The 14309-nt window shown below is 43.8% G+C and overlaps 1 protein-coding gene across 1 annotated transcript; it reads right to left on the bottom strand.

Annotated features, from left to right (window-relative positions):
* Positions 1 to 128: 128 nt before the first annotated feature.
* LOC110077319 (rab11 family-interacting protein 5) lies at positions 129 to 12306 on the bottom strand. The gene is made up of 4 exons (XM_072989896.2): positions 4284 to 12306; positions 2872 to 3082; positions 2100 to 2202; positions 129 to 971 (listed from the first exon to the last, which is right to left on the bottom strand). The coding sequence occupies exons 1-4, from the start codon at positions 4646 to 4648 to the stop codon at positions 544 to 546; spliced, it is 1107 nt and encodes a 368-aa protein (XP_072845997.2). The 5' UTR covers positions 4649 to 12306; the 3' UTR covers positions 129 to 543.
* Positions 12307 to 14309: the final 2003 nt, after the last annotated feature.

Here is a 14309-nt window from a genome sequence, read left to right as displayed (position 1 = left end):
GCGTGCTGAAAGGACTTCATAGATAGAATGTATGTGTGAAAGAGTACATGAAAGCATTCCCACAAGCATTACAAAATTCTCCTTGTCTGCACCTTCTCTTCTTCCTGCCAATATAGCGCAGGATCCATCACTGTCAATCTAACAGAACTGCTTCCCTCAGCAGAAACAGGAGGGATGTTTCCACCTCACCTTGTGTCTCATATACATGCTCAAAATCTAATTCTTCCTAAGAATTAGGAAACCCGAAGTACATTTGGGGCTGTGTGGAGGGCTACAGGAGGGAGAGAAGAAAGTTCCATCCACCAGTACATTGCTGGGTTTAAACCATCGCTTTCTAATCTTGAAATCCAGCATCATGGCCTAATCCCATCCTTCTCAACCATGATTTACCTTGGTTTATTCAGGTATTGCTAAGTGCAAAAGAAACAAACCACAATTCCCTACACATACAGTGTCTGAATATGATGCATTTGTACATTCATGGCTCTTCCAATACGTTTGGTGCAGGAAAAAAAAGGGACAGAAAAAGGTGAAATCTGAGCATCAAGACATTAGGCCAAAACACCTACGACAAAATTGGCATCTCCTGTGTAGCTGCATCTGGCATCTGCGGAAGTGGCTGGGAACGGAGCTGGTTGTGGAGGCACTGGGGGTTGGTTGAAGGCTGACAGGAGAGAGGTGGAGGGTCAGTGCACGTGGTGGGATATCACTGGGCCCTGCAACATGAAGAGGAGGGAGAGATCCTTGCCAAGCCTCCATGGAAATGCCTGCTGCCTCTGGATTTCTCTCCTCTTTCAGAGGCTTTGATTTTTTCTTGTGTTGTTGGGTAAAGAGATTGCTGAATTTTTCCAGTGTACTTGGATGCTCAGACTGAGTTGTGTTCACAGGATTCGAGGACAATTCCTTGTAGTCACATGGGATCAATTTCTGCAGCTGAGTTACAGATGTTGTTTTCTTTCCAACAGAGATTGCTGTAAAGGGTGGGTAGAGCCAGAAGAATTATAGGGTTGTAATTAGCTAACACACACCCCAAGTAAGTCCCACCTAACAAGCATTTTCTTAAGTTGTCATTGGCTGGGAGATTATGTTTCAGCAGATGTTACACTACAGAACTTCTGAAAAAGAACCCCCGCCCACCCACTTCCAGCAAGTATAGTTCACCTGCATGGAGAATTCTATGTGTATATACTGTATCAATGTACAGTCCCTTTTTCTATATAGAAGCTGAGGGCTATCCCTCATGGCCTCACACATGACACAAGCCAGTAAAACAATACTTTTCTGGAAACCCTAGAATGTGCAGAGTGTGTCTGTCTATTTAAGTGACCTCCCTCATCTTGCTGTTTGACAACAAGAAACTGCCCCAACAGAAGCTAGTAAAGGATAAGCAGAATGTAGGCCTCCAGATGTTGGACTGCAGTTCCCAGTATTCCTCTGCATTCACTATGGTGGCTCAGGCTAAATGGGGTTGTCGTCCAACAGCATGCGAGAGGCCATCATTCTTACTGATGGCAGCCAATGCAAGAGGATGAAAACCAGTTATCATCAGTGCTCCATCTTAGATTATGTTTTTTAAAAAATGAAAGATATTGATCATATAAGGAACCAATTATTGAATGGCTACTAAAGAAGGGCATATTCATTTATTTTTAACCAACTTTGTGGCATAGTGACCTAACTTGCCCTGAGGAAGTGGTGGCTTTACTTTAAATAAGTCTCTGTATTTTGTAAAGCCGGGTGGGAGAGCTTGTGTGGGCCCTCTTGTTGTCAGACAAGTGTTCCTATCACCCATCATCCAACCGCTTTCACTTGCCGCCGCCCCCAGCAAGGGTTTGATGGAAATTGAGAGTTTCAGCATCTGGAAGGGGACACGTCTCCCATCTTTGTCCTCAGTGATATAAGTACATGAAATTGTTCTTTCTCTGAAATAAGAGTGGGAACAATGCTTGCCTGTGATAAACCACCTCATAAAGACTGTGGAAAGGCAGAAGAGTGAAGAGAGGAATGGTACAAAGGACTTCTTCAGTCCCCTTCCTTCAGTGAGGTACCTGCTGTAACTCCCCCAACATCTTAGGCTCCTGGTGCTGCCCCTTAGTCACCTGCAGCCGTGTGCAAGGCACTGCCCAACTTGGGTCCAGATGTCATGGCTGAAGCCTCCAGCTCGGTGTTCACACTGGAAGACGATGAACCCTCATCATTTGCCTGGTTGTGAGAGAAGTAGATGTAGTCAGTGACAACAGTTTTAGTAGGCCACTGCTCAGTCAAGACTTACCAACTAGAGCCACTGCTCACCCCACACCTGACTTAGGGCAACACAAGAAATGTTCTTTAAAGTTGTTCAAAGGTTTGGTAGCATCCTGACTGCCTTCTTGTCAACATTTTATTTTTGGAACTTCTCCCCCCAACAAAGGAGGAAGGGGAATCAGCTTGCCCTTAAAGTCCTATTTTACTTGGGTGGGGAAAAGGAGATAAAATGGCCTGTCGCAGTCCACCCTTTGTTCTGTATTATTCCACTTGGGTACAGTACTAGATTTCTCTGCCTGACCAGAACAGCTTTTACACCTAGATGCCTTTGACTCCTTTATACCAAGAGGTGTGTTTTTCTTTTCTGTAAGTGACATTTTTAGTCAGTTATAAATGATGGAAACCAGAATATAACTGTTAATGAACTGAATGTACACACCAACCAACCTGGATTCCTCACATGCAGGGAAGCAAAGTGGATTTAAATGTCCCTTATAAGAAATGGTTTATATGTGTCCCCATCCCCACCCACCCCAGTCTCCTGGCTGAATGGAAAACTGCCTGTGCACAGCTTGCTACTACAGAGGAAAAGCCAAGAACTGGGGAAAGGTCCATCTCCTGACATACCAAGGTGCTGGACTGAGATGAAGCCTCTTTCGCCACCTGGTACTTCCTGCCCTTCTTGCTCCCACAGAATCTGTGGAAGAGGGCCCAGGGTCTGTGGGGATTTAATGCCATCTCACTGGCTGGTGAGGCGATCTGTAAGAACTGTATATCAAGCTGCAATTTTCCTCTTGCCTTCTCCTTTCTTCCAGGTTGGGACTGCAACACAAACCACCTGCAAAGATAATTCAATGTTGTATTGCCAGTGCCTGTCTCCTCACTTTTCTGTTGGATGCTACTACTGTATAGCATTGAGTTATTTTTCTTGGCACTTACAGGTCCACTTTTCTAAGGGCAATCCAGGGAAACAGGTTACTCAGATATGGTTGGACTACAATGCCCAGTATCCCTGACCACTGACTATGCTAGGTAGGGCTGGTGGAAGTTGGATGATGTGGGGCATCGAACACCAGCTTCTTTGATACTGTGCACTCTTGGTGAATACTTGTTAATTTACTGAGAGGCAGTTCACCACAGTGAATGTAACCAGTGGATAAGCTGGTCCTCTGTAGAGAGCCATTAAGTGCTAGTGAGGACTCTGCTACTCATTAAGGCTTGATAGAGGCAGGGTTTTTATTATATTAGCAGAACTTAAGGCCTGTGAGTTGCCTACTAATTAACCCACTTATCGATTGCTAAGAGCAATGACATGATAAGGGGCTGCCTCCCCATCAGAAGTTCCCTATTTTGCAGTGCAGAGAAGACCTTAAGAGTGGTTACTGTTCTGAATTCTGACTGCCGGAATCCCGCAGCAAGCATGTGGGAGTCAAAGACTAAAAGAGTTAGCTTTTCTGAGCATTGGTACAGATTCTTAAAAGGAGGTGTTTTTGCAGAACAGGAACTGGGGGGCGGTGCTATAAAGGGAGCTTGGCCTTTTCTACAACTGAGCACATTCTGTCCATTTTGAGCAGCTTGGCAACTACTAATGAAATGTCATTAAATCTCATTGGTTCACATGTACAGTCAGACACTCCCTCTTGTTTTCACTAGTCCACTTTTGTTCCTTCCAGTACTTATCCATATTCCTCTTGGGAACATTTGGATAGCCCCTTGAGGCACATTTGGATAGCCCCTTAATGGCTTTGCAGTATTTAGAGGAATAATATGTTGAATTTTGCCTAGCCTTTGCTATGAGGTCTTATAACATGGGAGCATGTGTGGTGTTTGTGTTGAAGCTCTCAGCTATGTTCCTGGGCAGCTGTTTGTCCAGTTTTACTGCCTGTGGCATCTGTCCATCTACTAAGGCAGGGAGAACCCAAGGCTATTACTCCTAAGTTGTATCCTTCTCCCAGGTTCTTTCCGGACGCTACCCTGGGGCTTAGCTAGGTGAACTCTGTTTAATGCTACAAAAGGGATGTTTAGCTGTCTCTGCTCACTCGTTTCTCCTCCTTGTCTTATCCTGAAAGAGTGACGCAAGAGGCAGGCAGACTCTGCCCAGGAACTGGTTGAAATGATGCGAGGACCGGTGCATGACGGTAAGGAGGAGGGCGTGCTCTTCTAAATCGTCCAGGATGGCAGGCAGATGCAGTGTACACTCCTCGTGCCATTCAGGACTTAGGCAGTGGGATAATACCGATGTCCGAAACTTTTGCTTCTGCAGCTGAATCACAACATAGGGGTTGCTGGTGCCCGTGGTCCCCTTGGCACGCAGACAGCAGGCACGCAGGACAACCACATGAAGGTGGGTAGGACGCCACGGCTGCTGCTTTTTGGATTCTTCCTCCAACCTGTAAAGACACATTCTAACATCCTCTGATTAGGATCAAGGGGAAAGAGTCCCTGACATGTCACCTAGAAGGTGAGCTAAAGCCTGGCCCAGGTGGTTCTGCAGGACATCAGCGAGGACAGATGGGTTAGGCAATAACCTGGCTGAAGGACAGCCCTCTCTGGTATCAAGGCAGCATTTGCATGGGCAAAACTGGGCTTAGAAAAACAAAAGTTGATAAGATATCTGGTTGCTCATGACAAAAAAAAGTCACGAAGTGGACAGTGTACAAAGTGGACATAGGCTAAACTTGTAACACCAAAGCCATGCACCACTTGTACCTCCAGTCCTGATCTCTCACTGTCTTGGGAGAGTGAACATGGGGAGATTGATGGAGTGTGGGACGTCTGGATGAAGAGCAAGGCATAAATTCTTCATCAACTGGCCAACTCGGTCCAGGCTTGGACTAATGTCTCCACCGGCCAGACTCGTATTATAGGATTATGGTGAGAATAAAGTAGAGGGAAGGTTGCCCTCAACTCCTTGGAGGAAAGACTGGATAATAAGTAAGGTATTGGTAAAGAACCGATGGTCCACAGGTGGCGGGAGGCAACTCTTTACCCGATCGCCGGCAAGGACTTTGTCACCCCGTGGTTCACGTTCAGCTCCATGCTGCCAGTTCCACCGCTGCCAAACTAGGTGTCAGCTAGACTAGAACACCAACTGGGTGTCAGCTAGACTAGAACAAAGCGAGGGATTCCAGTTCCAGAACACTCTGTGCTGACAATCGAGTGGGCGGGGCCCTTAATTTCCCCTCACTCCGCCCCATGGAGGGAGGCGGCTGGCAGCACTAACCCGTTTCCCCGAAAATAAGACTTAACCTGAAAATAAGTCCTAGTAGGATTTTTCAGGATGCTCGGAATATAAGCCCTAACCCCAAAAATAAACCTTAGTTAAGTGAAACCTTGTCCTCCATCATTGTGCAGCAACCAGAAGATGACATGACTATAAAATAAAACATCCCCTCAAAATAAGCCTTAATGTGGTTTTTTTTTTGCAGCAAAAATTAATGACCCTGTCTTATTTTCGGGGAAACATAGTAGTAAAGTTACTGGAGGTGCTGCTTGTCTTTGCTGCCCTGCCTGGTCACTGAGGGACAGGGAATTCAAACCTCAGAAGGTGCTGATGGTTGCCAAATTCCAAAAGAGATTCTAGAAATATATATTTTATTTTACATCAGAATATAAGCATGATTTCTCAGAGGAAAATCTGTTTTTTTCCCCCTTAGGAATTTGGTCATATCCTTGATTTAAGTAGAGATTCTGGGTCTTTGAAACCATGTCGATTCACATGAACTAGAATTTTATGCACGGCTGATATAGAAACACATACTGTATGCCTTGGTTATCTCCCATTTAGATTATTGCAGTTTGTTCCATGTGGGGCTAATTTGAAGATGGTTTGGAAAATTAATTTGGTGCAAAATGCTGCAGCCAGACTGTGGTTGACTGGTTACTGTGATTGTGTGATCAGCTACAATAGCTTTGTTGGCTGCCAGGTTGTTTCCAGGCCTTATTCAAAGTGCTGGTCATTACATTTAAGGTCCTTTACTGTTTAGGTACAGTCTATCTGAAAGACCATATCTTCCTATAGACTTGCTACATGTATAAAGATCCTCAGTGGAGTGGCTCTTCTGGGTCTTACCACACTCACCAGCATGTCTGGTGAGGACCCACGAGGAACTTTACTCTGTGGTAGACTTCCCTCCCTCAGGGGAGTCTAGATAGGCTCTTTCCCTCCTTTCCTTCTGCTGGCAGCTGAAAACATAGCTCTTTAGAGTGGCTTTTGGGGAGTCAGAACTTGAAGTCAATTGAAAGGGGGAGGTTTTATAAAATTTATACATTTTAATGTATGTTTTAAATAGTTTTTAATAGTAATCAATCTGGTTTAATTAATTGTTGATTTTAATTTTATTTTTTTTGCATGCTGCCTTGGGTGCTCAGAGGGGAGAAAGGTGGGATAAAAATGAATAAATCAATGATGTCACCTCCTGATCAAGAGGTGAGTGAGTGGTGGAGAGTATCAGCAAGGTCAGAGGCAAAAGGATGGTTGTTGGTGTTGTGTGCCATCAAGTTGTTTTGATTTAATGACAACCTTAAGAATTAATGATCTCAAAAGGTCCTGTCATCAACTGCTCTGCTCAGTTCCTGCAAATTAAAGGCTCTGGGTTCCCTTATTGAGTCCTTTCATCTCATGTTAGGTCTCTCTTCCTCCCACTACTTTCCACTATTCATAGCATTATCACCTTTCCAGTGAGTCTTGCCTTCTCATTATATGTCTGAAGTATGGTTACCTCAGCCAAAAGGGAGTCACAGTGTGTTCCATGTGTGAAGTATTAACAGCACACATATGGGTAGTCCCACTCTTATGTCTGAGGAAGTGGACTTGTCTACAGAAGTTCACATTAAAATATAGCAGTTAGACTTTAAAGTGCCACAATGTTTGTGGCTTTCTTTCTTTTCTTTTCTTTTCTTTTTTTTTTTTTTTTGCTTTTTTTTTGCCTGACATGGGAAAGAGTTGCATTTGTACAATTACTAAAAATGTTTTTTTTAAAAAACAAAGAAGCAAGGTCTCCCCTTGTGACAGCCTCCTCTCACGTCACAAAGGAGCTGCCACGTCACTCTCACACCCTCACTTTATTCACACTGCCACCAACCATTCCCTCATAAAACTCTTCAGACAAAAGTATGATTTTTAAAATAAAAACTTATGTTTATTGATAATAACAACAGGAATGGTAAATCACTATAATAATTAAAATAAAGGGCAATCAGTATAATAAAGTATCCACACACATACTCTCTCTCAGACCTTCACTCTATATATATAGCACAGTACTACACAACATGTACAAGCCCTAATTCCCTAAGTCCCTAACCAGACCCTATCAAGTCCCTATCTGACTCACACCTCATTCACTCCCCCTTAAATACCCTAGCTCCACCCTCTTATGTCCCACCTCCCGTCACGCTATTGGCAGATCACAAACAACCATAGCAATGACGGGCAGATGACATCACCGTTACTGTAACACCCCTCAAAAATGTTTTAAACACTTAGCCCCCAACAGTTTCAGTCCCTGGCGCATACAACTTTGTCTGTGGTGTTGAATAACTGCGAGGTTTTAATTTTTTTAAAACAGCTACTGTACATGACAAGTACATCATTCTCTCCATATGGACAATAGCTTGCTCCATTTGGGCAGAGCAAAGACATGAGATTTCAATTCAGTGCATTTTTTAAAAAACAATTTAGCAAAATCTACTGTGTTTTCATAAACAAGGTGGAAGGAACTTGACGTTTTATACATACATACAAACAAACAAACTCAATAAAGTAGAAAGTAACAGAGACAAATTAATCTACCCCTGCTATTAAAAGGTGGGCGGCCAAATCCTGCACCAGCTGCTATTTCTGAGAAGGCTTTAAGGACACCCCCCCCCCATGGGGATCATATTACATTCACCAAGTACTGAGGTAAGAGAGGAATTTACGTGGCACATTAATAGTAACAGAAACATCTGAGAAAGAGGGACATGTTTCTATGTCCAACTATGTCATTTGCTGGCAGAATGAGACAGGTGATGCCTACGAGCCCAAGGGGACATCTAAACAACAAACAAACCACTGAGACTTGATAAAGCGCTGAGAGGTACCAGACCCAACCCTGTCTGAAGTTGGGGTGGGCAGGAGAGGTGCCTAATACTACTGGGCTTGTTATTTCAAAGGGATAAATGAACAACATCTAGGAATTCTCCCTTCCACCAACCATTAGCTTTCCTCTTAGGAATTCAAGGCAACAGGAAATAATTGTTATACATATATAGCTCCAAGTGCATACAGGACAGGCCTCCTCCCAGGAAATGTTGCAGATTAAATACCACAGTACTGCTGACACACATGCACACAAGGTGACCATACGCCAGTGAATGGAAGTTGAGGATTCTGCATCAGTTCCTGTAGCAGAGTGTGGCAAAAAGCACAGCAGTAAATAATGGGTGAAGCCAGAGCCAGGCAAAAATCTGTGGCTTCACATCACACACAGAGGCAAAGAAGCATTCTCTCTCTCTCTCACACACACACACACACACAGAGAGAGAGAGAGAGAGAGAGAGAGAGAGAGAGAGAGAGAGAGAGAGACAGAGAGAGAGAGAGAGAGAGGCAGGACAGTGTTCCCTCAAACACTGCCTCACACTTCCCCTGCCCTCTTGCACTCCACTGCTCAGCTAGGGAGCAGAAAAATGCACCCTATCCTCAGATCAACACTGTTCCTATCTGCTCCTGTTTCTTCTGTGTCTGATTTCAAAACTGTGCAATTGATTCATTTACTCCCATTTTTTCACTTATTGTTTGACTCCCTTCCTCTCCTTTTCTTACACACAGGCTGGACTTCAATAAGAAGTCAATACATACAGAGCCCCGACCCTCCGTCATTGGTAAGGAGATAGACAGAAGTGCGGTGGCTAGATGGTACAGTGCCTTATCTGACTGAGAACGAGCCTGCTCAGGTTTACTGGTCTTGTGAGAACCTCATCTGTGTCATTAAAAGTGGGTGTCTAAAGGAACCAAAGGGCCAAGTCACAAAAACTTGTTACACCCTGAAAAAAGGTAAGAGCAATAGGATACTCAGTATCACCACTGTCACAGACCTCCAGGTTTCAGGGAGTCCCACTCTAACCACTGAGCCACACTACCCTATTGTTCCTGGAGTTAAATGTGGTGATGGCTAGGGAACCTGCCCGGTCCTAATACCTCCCAGGATTCTAGTCTGACCTGAATCAGCAGTGCTTTCAGGGAGTTCCAGAGATCCCACAAGGTTAAGCGCCCAAGACTATTAATGTATACCAATCCTGCAACCCCACCCAATAAACATTAAGACTCCCTCTAGCTGATCAAGGCAAGACCTGGTTTCAAGTACTGTAGCCAAAAACCCCAGAAAGCTGGATGAATAATTTTTATATTTTATTAAAGACAAAAAGGCAAAAAGTTTCAGAAGGTTTCAAAAAGGCAGAAGCAATACAGAGAAACCCATCAGAAAGTAAGAAAGCGAGGTAATCTTCCTAATAGTCACACACTCGCATAATATCAGCATGGTCTTGGAGCATGCGCAGAGTGCATCCCTCCCAGCACAGCATGACAGGACAGCCCCTGAGCCTAGCATCTCCTAAAATGAAAACTAAGTCAACTAATGTAACTTCTGAACCCCTTAATAGACTTTTAACATCACATTCTAGACCTTTTGAGGTGGTTTGCCAATCAGGCTTTGATTTTCCTCAAATTTTAATTAAGACAAGAGCATTTCTGCCCCCTCCCTTCATACAGCTGAAGTCATTTCCACCAGGGGGTTGGACTGAATGGCCTTATAGATCCCCTTCAACTTCATTGTTCTATGAGCTCTGTTTTCCAGTTAGCACAGGGAACAAACAGAGTTGGCCTTGAAGTTTTTGCTCAAAAGATCAATTGCAACGGGTACTCCCACTTCGTTCCTGGCAGACACCGCCCCCCACCTTTCTCCCAGCCAGCCGTTTCCAGGCACTGACAGAAAGCCTGACTTTTCCAGGAGGGTCCACACAACCCACGTCTCCCAATTTCTCAATTTTTTTCACAGTCACCATTTGGAAAAATTACTTTTTGAGACTAACATCCCCAGAATCCCCCAGCATATATGTCTATCTTTTTTTATTTGATTTTATGTGCCATTAAATTGCTCTGACTATGAATTAGTAACATCCAAAATGTCATATTGTTAAAAGGTTTTGTCCTTGAGGGAGTCAATCCATCTCATGTTTGTTCTTCTTTTCTGGCTGTTTCCCACCTTTCCCCAGCATTATTCTCTTTTCCGGAGAATCCTGTTCTTCTCATGATGCGCCCAAAGCAGGACAGCCTCTGTTTCATTATTTTTCTTCTAGTGAGAGTTCTGCAGTCCCAATTTTTCTTCTTCTTGATGATCAGCTGTAATCCTGCTTTTGTATTTTTCTCTTTAAGGTTACAGCTACATGGTTAAATATTGCAATATTTGCTGAGGGTATATAACAGATGAACTCGCAATTTTTTTTTTACTGATCGCATGACAAAAAGACCAATTTAAATCAGTCCAGCCTTTTTTGTCCTTAGTGTAGATTTTTTCCCTCTCCTTCTGGGGGCTTCCACTTTTTTCAAGAAGGAATGATTTGAATTTACAGTACTTTCCTCCATGTTATCAGTTGTTTCCTCCTCCACAAAGACTATGGGTGGAGGTTTTGGACAGCGGGAAGACCCACTCCCAAGATCTTTCTCCCAAGTCACCCCGAAGTATTTTTAAAATCTTTTTTAAAATAAACAACCAAATGTAGTGCTAGATCACTTTATGGCTACATGGATATGCTAATTTAGCACTAGCTCAGCTTTCCACAGATAAAAACAAGAGATGAAAATGGATAAGAAATAGAAATGACTCCAGTGAACTACACTAGCCTATGTTTCTGCTTGTACATTATTGCATTTGAGAAACTCTCCCTTTTCCCTAATGCTATGTAGCACTTTAAAAAGCCCACTAGGTTTACAATGAACCATAAACAGAGAACAGAGGATGGGCAGAGGGCAGGATCAAAGAAAAAGGGGCTGTGGTGCAAATCAAACCATATCAGATTGAGAGGCCAGGGTGAAAGAATCTGCTTCATTCTCCATGTGATCACCTAATCTGAACAGAAGTGTAAAACAGGCTACGAATCAAGCTGTAGAAGTGTAGTTGTTGTAGGTTTTTAGGGCTGTTTGGCTGTGTTTTGAAGGTTGTTCTTCCTAACGTTTCACCAGTCTCTGTGGCCGGCATCTTCAGAGGACAGGAATCAGAGCACAGACAGAATTCCAACTCGTGTCCTCTGAAGATGCCGGCCACAGAGATTGGAGAAATGTTAGGAAGAACAACCTTCAGAACACGGCCAAAGAGCCCGAAAAATCTACAACAACCATCAGATCCCGGCCATGAAAGCTTTCAAGAATACATGTAGAAGTATAGTTGCAGCCTAACCATAATCAGTATTTTTTTTCAGTTAATTGCTGCTTTCTCCCAGTTAGCATGGTATCATCTGCATATTAATATCCACATGAAACCGCTGGGGGAGGTCATTAGGAGGTTTGGGCTGAGGAGTCAGCAATATGCTGACGACACCCAGCTCTACCTCTCATTCTCTACCAATCCACGTGTGGCAGTCACCATTCTGAACTCATGCCTGGGCTCGATAATGGACTGGATGAGGGTCAATAAACTGAGGTTCAATCCAGACAAGTTGGAAGTACTGGTATCCTTTTAAGAAAATCCAAACCAACTGATTTCTTTTGTATTGTTAATGAAGTTCAACGACAGGGTAGACAGCTCAATGTGGCTGGAGGAAAATATTTAGAAGTAAGATTTATGGAAGTATTCATAAGTGGAAAGGTCCTTAGATGTTAATAACAGCATTGTGGTCAAAAAAAATCTTACAGAAATTGGCCTAAGAGCTATAGGAGCCTACATATCCTCAGGATACACAGCAGGGATGGTAGCAAGAGAAAGTTGAGGAGAGGTCTGGAGCATATCATGTGGAGCTGGAGAAGAACATAACTCAAGCAGCAGCAGAGCATGTGCTAGGAGCACAGCATGTAACTACAAAGCCAGAAAGCCAGAAGGTGCTTTGCCTGGGTTCCTGTTTTCATCTGAGCTGCGGTGCTGTTGGCATCCCTCCCAGGTGTAACCATCACACCCAGCCAGGAGGCTGCCTGACAACACGCCCCCGATCCCCATGAGCCTGTGACAGCTGGGGAGGGGACAGAGAGGAGCCAAACCCAGAAAGCAGCTAGAAGGGAGCAAGGCTGACTCAGAGCCATTAACTCTGGCATCTCTTGTTTGCATCACGGACTGGCAGAGTAGCAAAAGAACTTGGCAAGCCAAGTGGCATTGTTTGTCTGCCCAATGATGGATGGAGGCTTTACAACAGCCATTCACAACCTTTTTTTTTTTTTCTTTTTTTCTTTTCTTGTTTTTTTTTTTTTTTTTTTGCCATGGCCATAAACACAATATGGAAGAAATATGGGCTGATTCAGGATTGTATAAGTTGCATAACAACCCTTATAAGGTGGTGTGTGAAGAACTGTTTCCAGTCTGTGGTCCCTTTCAAATGTGCCAGGGTTGCCCCGGAGGCCATATGACCCTCAGTGAAAATGGCTGGGGGCTAGGCTTCTTGGGATCACCAAGCTGGCATTTCTTGTATGCCTACAGGCTATGAGTAACTTTCTCTGGTTCTAATAAAACCCACCTATTTCTTTTTCTAAATACTGGGTTTTACAGAGCTGACTTATTTATCCCCCTTTTTTAAATTAAAATACAATTTCTTTTAGCTCTTCATACTCCCTCAGACTATGCTGAATAATAATAAATGATAAACCCTGGCTATATTCACCGCAACCAATTGAATGTTAAAATGCAGTTCCCTATCATCCCACTCCTATTTTTTCCATTGAAAACATTTTTGGCTCAAATTTCCCCTTGTGCCCCCTACGCTCAGAATGTAGGAGGCAGCTTTGTATGTTTGCCCCCCCCCCCAATACACCTGGTTCCTTCCACACCCCAAAGTTTAAAAAAAGGCTCCTAGAGGCATGAAGTGACTTTTCAATATTAAGAAAGCCTTTAAAAAAGAAAAATATTGGGAAGGGCAGATGTGGCCTTCCAAAGTTTGGGTTGGGTGGGTGCAGCCTTTGAACCTTGGAAGTTGCCCTCCTCTGTTACAGATACTTACATCACATATGAGCAAAGCCTGTACTGGTAGCTGCAGTGGCCAAAGCCCTCTGGTCTATTGCCGTCCCATCCAGCTAAAACATCAAATGAAATTAAGGATGCGGTCTGATGCATGCTTGCCTGGTGAAAGTCCCACAGAGTTCAGTAGTGAAATTGATTTCTCAATTAACACACATGAATGGTAACAATCTGGAGCATTCTCATTTGGAAATATTACACTGGGAGCAGTGGGATTCAATTCTGCATTAGGACTGGCCATTGTCCCTGTCAGGGTTTGACTATATAGAAGCCATGCATTGGATGTTGTTGACTAGGTGACTCGACAGGACCTCTGTTGGCCATCTTTAATGCTCCTATTTGTACTGGACAGCTGGAATGTTTCAGAAGTAACTTTAAAGGAGGAGGGGACAAACTCAAGTTATGGGGACATTTACTCACCGCAGGACCATCTGGAAGGCTGCACCAGGCTCTCCAGATGAAATCAGATGTGTTCAGAAGGCCACTCCCACTTGTAACATTTCTGAAAAGGAAAAATTCCTATTAAATCCCACCACCAAATGAATTTTCTGCAAAATCCAAGAGTAGGCAACATTGGGTGTATGAAATCCCAGTACCACTCTTGTGGGCCCCAGCACTCCATGGGGCCCAAGTTCCTCCACAAGCCTGACAGCTAAAACAAGTGAGTGTGTATTGTCTTGTTTTAGAGAAGAATCATGCCTGTTAGAGACACAAATCTCCTGTATGGAGAGAATCCAAACTGGGCTGGGGGAAGAGATTTTTGCTCTGAGGTTCTCACAAAATGACTTGGGGAGGCACACATTTTCCATTCCTGCCTTGATATGGCACAAATCTTCATGAACTTCAGCAGATGGATGAAGTCTTTCCAAG

The sequence above is a fragment of the Pogona vitticeps genome, chromosome 2 (genome assembly GCF_051106095.1).
Source record: "Pogona vitticeps strain Pit_001003342236 chromosome 2, PviZW2.1, whole genome shotgun sequence".
Classification (NCBI taxonomy): domain Eukaryota; kingdom Metazoa; phylum Chordata; class Lepidosauria; order Squamata; family Agamidae; genus Pogona; species Pogona vitticeps.
The sequence above is the reverse complement of the archived record's forward strand: the minus strand, read 5'-3'. Positions and strand labels throughout refer to the sequence as shown.

Coding starts and splice junctions, on each gene's coding strand:
- LOC110077319 (XM_072989896.2), bottom strand. CDS start 4,648: ATGTGTCTTTACAGGTTGGAGGAAGAATCCAAAAAGCAGCAGCCGTGG. Junction 3,083..4,283: donor AAGACAAGGAGGAGAAACGA/GTGAGCAGAGAC, acceptor TTATCTTTGCAG/GTGGTTTGTGTTGCAGTCCC. Junction 2,203..2,871: donor CATCTCAGTCCAGCACCTTG/GTATGTCAGGAG, acceptor TCTCACAACCAG/GCAAATGATGAGGGTTCATC.